Here is a 12,712-nt window from a genome sequence, read left to right on the forward strand (position 1 = left end):
AAACGCTGTGGTTTGTGGAAATTGATACAACTGATTTCTATAGAAGGTTCACAGTTTTTTTTCCCTGATAATTTGCCTGATTATTAAAATGGACTTGTGAGACACTTTTTGAATGGGTGGTGTAAATGAAGAGGGCTTCAATTGAAACTTGGGCACCAAAATTGCAGCCCACTTTGCCAATGTGTAGCCTAATGATAAACGTGGTGTCTCTTATATGTGACCATTAGTGTTGCATATTCATAGCAATTTAAATACTGCATTTTCATGTTATTGACAATCTGCTGCTTTTAACTACTCACTTGATCTATTGTTTTCTGTTTTTCAGATCTGCACACTTTTAACTGCTGTACCCCAAGGAAGGGTAACTCTTTTTGGGCAAAGCCACACTTTAAAAATATTTTTAATTAAGAATTTTAATTATAATAGTAAAAACTAATATAAACTAAACTTAGAGAAAGAGAATGGAAAGAATTAAAAGTGCAGGAAAAAAAGGAAGAAGAAAAAGAAAAGAAAGAATATAATAGAGAAAAAGGAAAGAAATATATAAAGAAGTGACTTCCAACCTTCATCACAAGTATAAACAAATTTAATAACTTTACCCCTATAAAGTTAAACAGATATCTCTTCATCCCATACACCATCCCTTCTCTATAAGCAAATTCATAAAACATCAACTTTTCAATCCTGCTGTCAGCAGAAAGTCCATAAAGGGTCTTATTTTAACATTGATCAAATAAACCAACTTTATATTCCTTCCTTTTGCTTAACAGTCTTTAATTCAATCAAATATTTTCATAGGATTTGATTTCTCTTCAATTCTTCTTTATCCCATTGCACAGCCTCTTTTGTAGATCCAATAAAAAAATAGTTTCCAGGTCATTCTCTAGGTTTATCATTTCTTTTCTCTTTTAATTTTTAAAACTTCAGCCAGTTTCTTTCATATATCCAGTAAAGCATCCTTTTCCAAATCGTTCTCTTGGCCTGTCAGTTGTAGTTCCACTTTTGGTACTTCCTCTGTCTTGTCAGGTAAATTCATTCCACATCTGTCATTCCTTCATTAACATAGTCTATCCATAGAAGCAGACATCATTACTGACAGTGTTGATATTGTGGTTATTAATTTCTGGCTTCAGTCTTCAAAGATCTCCTTTAATATTTCTGAAGTTAAACTGTTTTGTGTCATTTTGTAAGTCCCAGTATTAACTGACATCAAGAACAGGCTTGTATCTTTTTTCTTCTAGTTAGAACTGTTAGTCCCCTCTAGTGTCTAGTTTCTAAAAGCATAAAGTTGCTTTTCTTTGTTATAACTTACAATAACCTAAGACAGTGAAAATAAATCTGTTTCCCATGAGAAGCTCTTTATTTTTCATAGTTAATTCCAAAATCTTATAATAAAAGTCAATATTCCAAATTTATCCAGACCTTTAATCTGTTTATAACTTTCTTAGATAAAAATGTTGAATTGAAGACCTGGCTATGTGCCCAGGCCTGGGTCCCAAGCGTGTGAAGGGCCCCATTTCCTGGTTGTGCTGACACTGACAGATTTTAATATCTCTTGGCTGCTATTTTTATTTAATTTCTTTTGTACTATTTTAATTGTTTGACTGTTTTTATGACTGTTAACTGCCCAGAGTCACTGGTTTGAGATGGGCAGCCATATAAATTGAATACATAAATTAAAAAAAAATTCTTATTTAGCTTTTTGCTGTTTATTTCAAATTCTTTAAGTTCTTAAGCTTCTAATTATTTTGCTTTTGTTCAGAGTTGAAGATAAACTCACCCGATGGACTTTTCAAACTTGTCATTCTGAAGACCTATAATAGCTTTAAGATGGTTAATAGGCAATTTCCAAATGATTAGAAAGTGAGGTTTGCAAACTTAGTATCCTTTAAAAAGCTCTGCCATGGTTACAAGCAAGATGGCTGATCCCGTCATCTCCCAGTGCTCAAACTCATGGAAAACCACTGTCCTGCCGTCTCCTCACAAGGAGCAGCCATCTGGAGCACATATGAGCGATCTTCCATCCTCTCCTTATCCGGAGAGGTTCCAAGAATCTGGTCTACACAGCAAGTCCTTGGTCTTTGCTGTGGTCATTGGTTCCACTTTTGCAGAGCCATCTTCAGTTCACCATACCTCCCCCAGGAGTCCACCAACAGCCACATTTTGAACCGTGAAGGAATATTGTGAATGCTCTCATAAGATGACTACCAAGAGCACGGTTTACACATTCATGAACCAGCTGCAAGGCATGTGCAAAAGCTACATCTGTCAGAACAGAACAATTTGAAATGTCGTTTCTCCCCAGACCATGCCAATCTGGTTGAGCCAGAGGTTGTCCAGTGGTTTTCTGAAAGATAATCTTCCAGAATGGACACAGTTAATTGTAGCATCCCAGATGTTGTCTATCAGGCCTGTTTCATCTAGAACACCACATCCCAAACACCACAAACTGCCTTCTGAAAACCATCAGACTATCATCCCCACCACTATTACCACCACCACCATTCCCACTGGCCAGATTACCCTGGTGCAAAGGAGGAATGCAGGGTCTGGAGTACAGACCTCTATTGGCTGTCAAGGTGGGCATGGAAAGGTATAGATACCTTCAAACCATTCTTGATTCCTGGGGACTCTACAGAAGCATCTATGTAGGTTTTCTGGTAACTTAACCAGTCGCAAAATATTCCTTTTCAGAAGGCAAATTGGCAGTCTTACTCCCTGAGCCCCAAAAGTCTCCTTATCACCCTGGTTTCCTTTTGCCCTCTCTGTTTCCTGAGAAAATGGGACCCTTTCTAAACAAAGCACTGAGCTGCAATTGTTCCCTTTACTTTTTGTGAAAGCCAGCAGGGCCAGTGTGTGGTTCAGATACATGCTTGGAAATGAAGATAAGGCCGGTGGCACATTTTAAAATTGAAATAATAAAAACTAAATGGTAAAATGGTAAAATCAGATGCTAAAGGAAGCCTGGTGGTGGGAAAGCTGTATCTGTGGGCCACTGATAAGGTATTTCTTTCTGTTGTGCCTACTCTGATGACTTTTTCGAATTTTAGCTTTAATTTGGCAGAATATAAATGTTATTAATTAAATCAGTGTAGAAGTAATTAGATCTGGTCATGCACAGGACAGATGTTTATGCATAACTGGTTGTGCTATGATAAAGAAGAGGAGGCCCAATTAAATTCCCATCCTATTCAGTGTAATGTAATGATTAGATGGCATCCATTGAAACCACTTTTGGGTATACTTTCTATTTTCAGGCATAGTTTCTGTTGGGTTTTTCTATGACTGAGGCAAATTTAACTGTTAAAGTTCATTACAAAGGGGCCGAGTTTATTCTTTCTATATTCTCTACCACTTCCCCAATCCAGTGCTCTTCAAGATTATGTTGCTTTGAACTAGTTCCCATTTTATCCATGCTGGTTTGGGATTATAAACATATATAAAGACAGGAAATGTGTTTCTTTTTAATTTGTTAATGTTATTAAGGTACTCAATATGCATAGTTTAATTTTCAACATCTTGCAAAATTTCGAACTTTTGATATTCGTGCCAGTTGTGATATACAATGATTCTTCATCCTGTGTTTGTTTCTTGAGTCTAAATGTAATTGTAAACTGAAATTTAGCAAAATGTAGCAAGAAATTGTAGAGAAAACATTGAGGAGATCCAGGCTGAAAGCCTCAAGATTATCCACTTTCATAAGCATTCACCAGGGAACAAGTAACAAGACATGCATTATGATGTCACAATGCAAACACCACCTTTTACGAACTTGCATTTGACATTACAGTGCAAGTACAAAAGGTAATCCAAGAATGGATTAATATTTCAGTTAAGCCAAGCAATCAAAGTCTGAAATGAAAAGGCAAAATCAGATGCAAACTGGGTCAAAATCCATGAAGTCCATCCAAAGCTTCAGTTTAGGGTTTCAAGCAATTGCTCAGAGACGACACCAAGTATGGACTTTGCTTCTCACCCTGGCTCACATCCAAAGGGCAAACTTCATCTCCCAGGCTTTGAGCTTTCATCCAGCTGGACAATTGCTCCACTCAGTCTGCCTGTCTACCTGGGTCAATAGCAGGCAGTCATTCACAAAGACTCTTTCCCTGCAATTCCTCCAGCCACTGATTCTTGACCTTATGCCAGTGTTGCCCTTATAGGCTTAGATAATGCTTTGAGAAATCAGGGTACTAATACTTCATTAACAGGGGGCAAGTCTTCCCAGCTTCTTTATTACTATTTTCAGTCTCTGGGTCTCCCCAGAAACTTTTTAAATTCACTTTCCCCCCCCCCCACAACCTTCCTATTTAAAAACAAACAAACAAACCTCCAGTGATGCACAGTTCACCATTTTCCAGTTCCCTAAGGTTGCAGGGTTTCATCCCAAGCTTCCAAATAACCCATTGATCTGGTTCCTTCATTCTGTTTTGTTCTTTTTTTGTTCTCTGTTTTGTTAAAAAACTTTATATACATATAAGTAGGTTGTGGCACAAGAAAGTTTGAGACACTCTGGGCTCCCAGGTCTGAGTTGTAAACTGGAGGGCAGCAAAATGATACAGAAAATTCTTACTTCTCTAGATTTTTGCCACATGATCTGGTAGCTGATATGTTGCTACCTTTTATAACGATGAGACAGGACATGGTATTATATCTTTGCTTCTGCAAATATAGCAGCAGAAACATACTGTGCTGAAGACGTTATATTAAAACAGAATAAGTACTAGATATTTTAAGGATCTATCTAGCATAGATGTTCTAAGTCTACTAGATCTACCCCCAAAAGTGCCAATCAATAACTTAATGTCAGTGTCTGCAAGAGGGATGGTTTAGATGGAGAGCAGTGACCTCCTGTGGTGAGGCCTGCTAGAACAGCAGCTCTTTATATTATTTGATTGTTCCCCAAAGAGGAAGCAGCCTAAATATAAAACCTTGTCACCTCCGGAACAATCTAAAACAATACTGAAACTCTCTTACCTTCAGTATAGACTAGAAAATGAATGTCACCTCCGACAATTATTTTCTACTTACACACCTACCTCTGTAGATCAGATACTAAGGATTGTGCATGCTTCAAAAATAATGTTACTGAAATAATTGGGGCTTTTTGTGAGTGCAGCATTTCTCTGCAATTCATTAAATTGCAGAGAAATGCTGCACTCACAAAAAGCCCCAATTACATTAAAGCAGCCAGACTTTTCCAGCCTTCCAAGTGAGCTGGACAAAAAAAAATGGTGCTGTTGCTTTAAGAATTCAATTCACCAAAGTTAACGCAACTCTGAAACCAACCCCCCCTTTAAATTAGGCTCTGGCCAAGGCCTTCCTTCCACCCCACCCAAATTTGTTTGAATGAATAGCAGAGAGGAGCTGTGCTTGCAAAAGATCTAAAGCCTTCTTTCTGATCATTTTCAAAACATACAGAGTCCTATCAGGAGTCAAAATATTGAAGGAAGTAGCCCACTAGCGGCCAAAATTGTAGGACTCTGTAGGGTCAACAAGATGCAAATATTTAAAAACCAAGCAAACAAAGGCAATAGTTTTGAAAGAAAGACATCATGACTGAGTTTCATCCCATACAACTAAGACTGGCAGGCAGCAAGATACCTAAACATGAGATGGGAAATTACAAAATCTGTGCAGGAAGGGGATTTGTAACATCTGTGATAGCCATTAGGCAAACAAATGGGGTTGGACTGACTTTGACCTTTGAAAAAAATAAGTCCATTCTTAGAAGGAATAAAAGATAGGAGACATATCAGATGAGAAATCAAAGGCTAGTATGAATTTCATTGTAACTATTGAAGAGAAGATCAACAGCCAGAGAGATCTAATCAGGGCTGATGATGCATGTTTTCCATCTCTGCCTTGTATTCTTTCCAGGGGGATTCTGTACTACCACTGTGCTACCTGCTGAGTGGCAGACACTGCCTCCATGAAGTCAATAACTTTACGTCCAAGGACTACCATGTCCGTTGGTAGCCAGTGATGTTCCCCCATATCGCCATCTTTACTTCCTGGATTGATTCTTTGTTACGTATATTTATATTCTGCCTTTCTTCCAGGAATTCAAAGTGGCTCAGATAAGTAAGTTTTATGCCAGTCAGTACACCTGTTAGAATTCTAGGAACATGTTGACCAGTTAAATAGAAATTTAAGCTGCTTTTGCTAGGGCTGGGATGAGAAAACATCCTAAGGACATCACATTTCAAAATGGTTAGCAGGGCATCTTTGTGCCCCAGTTAGAGGGATGTGAGGATGAACCCTAAGACAAGCATGGGAATCTCTGGAGCAAGAGATTTTTTAAACAACCCATTTGTAAAGTAGAAAGCTGGTTGAATATTTTTGGGGTTACTATATCTCAATAATATTTATTATTAAGCAAGGGTTGGACTAGATGATCTGTAAGACCCTTTCTAACTCAATGCTTCTCACTTCCTTCTTGTTTTTAAACACCCAGCTGGGCTTGAGACACATTAATGGCCAAGACATTTATGGTGACACCAAAAGCTTAGTTATATAAGGAACTAGGCGATGAACAAATGCAAAACTTTGTAGTCTAATCAAGAGTGTGTGTGTGTGTGTGTGTGTGTGCATATCATCCTTCAACATAAATATTCACAGGATAGAAGATACATTTAACACAATACAACTCATCCATAAGAACAAAAAGAACAGCAAAAGACAGCAGATTTTAAAGTCAGTATTTCAAATAAAAGTTCAACATTTTTACAATGGCTTAAAAGAAATAAAACAATAAATTAAACAGTAGGTAAATATGAAAACACCAAGGATAGTCCATGAGAAGAAATAGCCCAGGATCCCTGGGGAAAAGTAAAAATCAAATCTATTCTGCCGCTTTCTTGGCCTTCTTGAAATGGGGCTTAGAGGTCAGTAAAGGAGCTGTACCCAAATCCTAGAAGGACAGATTTGCCACATTTCATTCTAGTATCTCAGTATTTCACCAGCTTCATGCAACAACACAACGACTGGGGACGGCAATGGCAAACCACCCCGCTCTATAGTCTGCCAAGAAAACGTCGCGAAAGCAGCGTCCCCCCAAAGGGTCAGAAATCACTCGGTGCTTGCACAGGGGACCTTTCACTCATCAATTTAGCTTAAGACTGAAACTTCTATTGTAAAACAAATACCTTAATGTATGCTCTTCCTTCATTTTTTAATTTCATTATATATTCATTATACTTAATTTTGAAGAAAAGGCAAATAATTATAATGTTTATAACATTAATATCCGAGACTGTAATTAATATTGATAGAATATCCACTCTTTACTTGTATCTACATTTAATACTCTAAGGCACCTAAATAATAGAATATTAAGCATCTTATTATATAAATATCATTGTATCAAAATAACATATTGTACCAACACTGAGAATATGGAGCAATAGATGGTCTATATGGCTAGATTTAATAATATGTTAAAGGATGGGGCTAGTTCTATATTAACATTTTATGGATACATTTTTAGTTTCTACGAATGTCACCCATTTATTCATAATTTTACATATTCAGAAAATGATTTTATCAGCACTGCTATATTTTTGGTTGTACTTTATCACATCCTCTGGTTGTTATACTTACCAATAATATATATGGATGGGATGCCTCCGCCGAATCTTAAAGATCTGATATTTCAACCACATCACCAATGAGGAGGTGTCCTGACTCCTGACAGGAGGTGCTCCAAAGGAGTGGCTTGTGTAAACTTCATAACATCGTTGCAGGTAGAAGACTCCAACTGGCTGGTCACATCATCCACATGGAGAACAACCGGATCCCTAAAATGGCAATGACTTGGACCCCCTGACACTAAACAACAACGAGGACGCCCTCGAATAACATGGTGAAGAACACTGACACACAACCTGAAGGCATTGCATATCACATGGAAGGACACCGAAACACTCGCCCAAGACCGAAAGAGCTGGAGAACCATTACTGCCCGATATGCCATGTAGCACTGATCTGGGACTATATACACACATATATATATATATATATTCAACCAGCTTTCTACATTACAAATGGATGGTTTAAAAGAGTGAGTCAAGCAAGCCAACAAACATGTCCCTGTGGGTCAGATGCAGTCAAAGCAGCTAGCAATGTCTTACTTTCCTCTGAGTACAAATAAGCTAATTTCACTGTTTCTGGAAAACTTTCCAGGCCACCCAGAGGATGAGGATGTGTCCTACTTATACAGCCAGGTAGCCAGGTGTGACACACAACGTGCAACAGCAGATAAGGCCCAAGATGAGACAACAGTGGGCTTTTAGTTTTTTTTAAGACCCATGAATTTGTTTACACGTGACCTCAGTATAGCTATTGTGTCTTTTAGTTTTCCATTTGCCCAGGGCTGGGTTTTGACCTTGATAAAAGTTTTGTTTGCTAACTTTTTTGTGGCCTGTCACACGCAGGAACAACTTTCCACCTTACGTTCTCTGTGAGGGAAGCTTGCTTTACCCAGAACTCAGCAGAGGAAGCAAATGTGCCTCAAACTGATGGTGAGGCAGAGCCCAGCCTAGTGATCATGAACACGTCTTGACTTCCTTCCTTAAAGAAAAAAAAAATTAAACCACAAATAAAGCTGATACCGAAAACAGAAGTTACACAGCAAGACACAGCCATGGCAGAAGGCAAGACAGGAGGTGCCGGCCTGTTTGCCAAGCGGGTTCAAAAGCAGCTCAGCCGGGCCCAAGAGAAGGTATTTATGTTGAAACGTTCTTTCAATTTACTGGTTTTATTATGGCCTGAAAATTATATGCATACAGCCCTTGTCTTTTTAGTTCTCTAAAACTTCCCCACCAAAATGAGAGGTTAGATAAAGTTGAAAGGGAAGTAGGGTCGTTGTTCATTTCTCCTTTCTGGACATTTTTATACTTCATATACTAAAACTATACTCGGGCTGATATACTGTACATACTGTAGAATACTCCAGTTTTATCCCAACAATAATCTTGTAAGGTGGGCTGGGCTGAGAAGCGATGACTGGCTCAAAAACATTCAGTAAAAGTCCAGGGCTGAATGAGAACCTGAAACTGGATTTCCCCCATCCTAATCCAAGATCCAAATCATTACAACATATTTGCTCTCAGCGTTCATCAGTTATCCCTGAGCCACCTCAAGCCCTTTGCCCTCTTACTTCAAATAACATCCCAATTAAAGAATGGATTTTTCTCCAACTGTTCAATATATTTGAAACAAAGAATCTAAATCCCATCTGTCACTGACTATCTAACGGCGGGGGCGGGGGGGGGAATAATTTTTATTAATTAATCCAGAGAAGGATTAGCACAACTATGCTAAAGAATTAAACAAGTAAAATTGCTATTCTCCAGTCCAGGGATTCAGCAAATGTCAATCTGTGAAGCAGGACAGGGTGTTGTGATCTCTTCCTGGAAACACTTGCTCCAAGGCAAGCTAAGTGTTCCCATGAACGGGCCTTGCTCTGGCAGACAGTCGAGGGCGGGGGTGGGAATCTTCGAAAGAAGAAAAGAAAAACATTGGTGATTCGCCCGTATCCCCCTATAAAGTCAGTTTGCCCACAGTTCAACGTGTAAGCCCATTTTGGAAACGATCTCATCTTGTAAGAACGAAGAGGCACGCTCCTGTCAGTGTTACATTGTTGGGGGGATTTTGTGTAAAATGTTTAGAAATATGTCGACATGCATGTATTTCTGTGATACCGATAGCATGTCTGTGTTCTCCTGACTGCGGTGCCTTTTATGAGCAGCATACAGATGTCATTGTTATTAAAACCAGTTGCAGTGGGGCAGTTTAACTGGGGATGTGGTGTCCAGATGGGAGGCTTGGACTGTTTCTGTGATTTAGAGCCCACCTTTCCTCCAGAAGCTCACAGTAGCTTACAAGGGTCTGTCTCTCTTTTCACCTTATCCTTTCCACAACTTCCTTCTGAGGTAGGTTGGGCTGAGAGACAGGGACTGTCCAAAGTCTCCTGGGGATTTTCTATTCCCTGGCTGATGATTGAATCAAACGCCAGCCTTCCTGGTCATAGTCCTGCCCAGGTTTACCCACTCCACACCTCTGATGAAGCGAGCTGTCACTCACAAATCTTAGGCCTCTTAATAAAATGTGCTAGTTGGAAAAGGTGCTACCAGACTCTTTCTGATTTCTGGCCTAGGACCTCAACCACTATGCTATACTGGCTCTCAGGGTTCATATTTCCTCCAAGGCTATTTCTGTCTCTTAAATCATCTTCAAGTTGCTACTACTTGCAAGAGAATTGACCCTGCCCTTGATTTTCCACCACGTCCATAGCCTAAAAACCATCATAACACCCTCCAGCATCACACAGCACAGCCTAAATTGTCTTGCTCCTCCAGAACTGTAAATAAAAAGAAGACTGATCATCTGATGGTAAACTAACTGGGAAGGGATGATATTCAGTCAAATAGCATTGAACAAAAATGACTAAATGCTGATCAGGAAGAAGCTCATAAAGTGATAACCTACATCTTTTCGCCACACTTCCCTATGGCAGAACTGGTCAGCTGAGATCATAAAGTCCGCATGCTGCAATATTTCCCACCCCACCCCCATTAGAAGCATAAACTCATAGTATTGGTAATGACCCCAAAGGACATTTAGTCCAATCCCCTGCTTGGTGCAGGATCCACTAAAGCATCTGTGACAGATGATCATCCAGCCACAGTTTGAAGACCTCTAGTGAAGGAGAACTCACCACTTCATGGAGCAGCCTGGCTGATAGCTGGTACAGTCAGAAAGTTCCTCCTGACATCTAGCCTGGACCTCTTTGCAGTTTTAATTAATCAGTTCTGATCATGCTTTCTGGAGTAATAGAAAGTAAGTCCACTGTGTGATCAGCCTTCAGTGTGACAGCTCCATTCTTCATTCTCTGATTCCTTACCTAAATTCCCTTTCTGCCACTGGTTTGCATCCATCTTTGCAATGCTGTCTTGTCTTTAATTTGAAATGTCTTGAAAGCTTCGTTCCTGAGGATGTATAAACACACACACACACACAAAGGAATTTTCGGCAGGTTTCAATAGGTAACATCTCTGCCTGTGTCCATTCCTACTACCACCATCACAGCAGGGTGTATCCTTGTGCAGCCAAAAAAGCGTATCATCTATGGATAGGGTGGGATGGATCATCAGGTTTTGAGGGGGTGGGATCCCAAGCTTCACAGAAAACAGAACTGTGCTTGGGGTCAGTGCACGTTGGCTGATGGGGGCAGGAAGGAGAGGCAGAAAGGAAAACCGAGGAATGATGTGACACTTTCAACTAGCTGGCTGACACCCTGAGGAGAAGCACTTCTTTCTGCAGTATGTGGTCAGCAGACTTACTTGTACAATGCTTTAAGGTAACACAATGTATCATGAAACTTTCCAGAAACTCAATGTTAAAGGCCTGAGAGACCCTAAGGTTGCCCAATCCGTGCTGCAAAAATGGACCCATCCACTAGATGGCAGCCAAAAGGTACAGAGAACCCTCACTCTTGGCTGCTATCTACAGCAAAGGTCTACAGCCCCAGCAGAACAAAGTCTTCATTTGGGCACCAAAAGAAGAGCAAAAGTGAGTCCTTAGCCGTCCTCTCCAGAGATGGAGGGCTGTGGAAATGCCACCATGGAGACTGAGACTTCAGCCAGGCTGGGGAATTCTAGGAGTTGAAGTCCACACATCTTAAACCTGCTGAGGTTGAGAAACCCTGTCCTAATGGAACAGGTAGGCCTAAGCCCTACAAAACATTTTGAACTACAGCTCCCACAGTCCTTTGCCATGCCTTTGATGACTGAGGGAAACTGAACCCCAAGAAGCCTGTAGTCACCAGCTTGACCATCCATTATTGGCCAGGTTACCACCATGAAGCCTCCATCATGTTCAGAAGCAATATACTATTGAAAACCAGATGCTCCGTTCAATGAATAGAGGAAGCCACATTTTTTACACCTTGCTTGCCAGCACCTGCTTGCTGTAGAGCTTTCATTTATGGGCTGCAAAAATTCAGACAACCATTAAATACAGCAAAATGATGCAGGAAACCCTCTACTATTATCCATTGGCTGTCTGGATTTGTCCAGATACAGTAACTATGCATATCAGAATGCTGAACAGAACAGACCTTTGTTTGCCTGCTGAGTATGAGGCCAAATTCAGGAAGCATCACATACTTAAAGCATGTTTTGGTAATTAACACTTGGGTTGACTTTAATCACCCCAAAACAGTCTGCTGGTCCTGATAGACACTGAAGGAAGTCCTTTTATAGTGGTAAAATGCATTTTTGTTGTTTTCTGTGCAAGTGTATTAATAGTATCGGATGGCGATGGGAGAGAAGGAAACCACAAGAAGAATGTTCCAGAATGCAGGGCATGTCATTGACTTAGGGTGTGGGCCCTGTTGTTGTCAGACGAAAAACAGCATATCTTTCCTTTTTTTCATAACTACCCGAAGTAAATATTCCATCCAAACCCCCATTAGATGCAAGCAAGGAAATAGTAACTATGCACATAGAATGCTGTGGGATTGTTCTGTTGTTTGGTGAGGGGTGTGCATCTCTACCTCTCACCTTATTGATTTGCAAGACAGGGTAATTATCAGGGCCATCAAACACTGCAGTCTTTTAATTGGAGGAATGGGGTGGAATGGGGTGCAAAAATTGGCTCTTTGCCTGGTGTGCTTTCCAAGTTCTCATCTGCAGTTGTGAGTTATATTTGC

The 12,712-nt window shown here is 40.0% G+C and overlaps 1 protein-coding gene across 1 annotated transcript in view; it reads left to right on the top strand.

Moving 5' to 3' along the window:
- Positions 1-8,611: 8,611 nt before the first annotated feature.
- The window catches only part of BIN2 (bridging integrator 2), a 35,035-nt gene continuing 30,934 nt past the window's right edge, over positions 8,612-12,712 (top strand). The window contains exon 1 of the mRNA XM_063293771.1: positions 8,612-8,719. Within this exon, the coding sequence (XP_063149841.1) occupies positions 8,642-8,719 (78 nt within the window). The 5' untranslated portion in view covers positions 8,612-8,641. The remainder of the gene's footprint in view (positions 8,720-12,712) is intronic.

The sequence above is a fragment of the Candoia aspera genome, chromosome 2 (assembly GCF_035149785.1).
Source record: "Candoia aspera isolate rCanAsp1 chromosome 2, rCanAsp1.hap2, whole genome shotgun sequence".
Lineage (NCBI taxonomy): Eukaryota > Metazoa > Chordata > Lepidosauria > Squamata > Boidae > Candoia > Candoia aspera.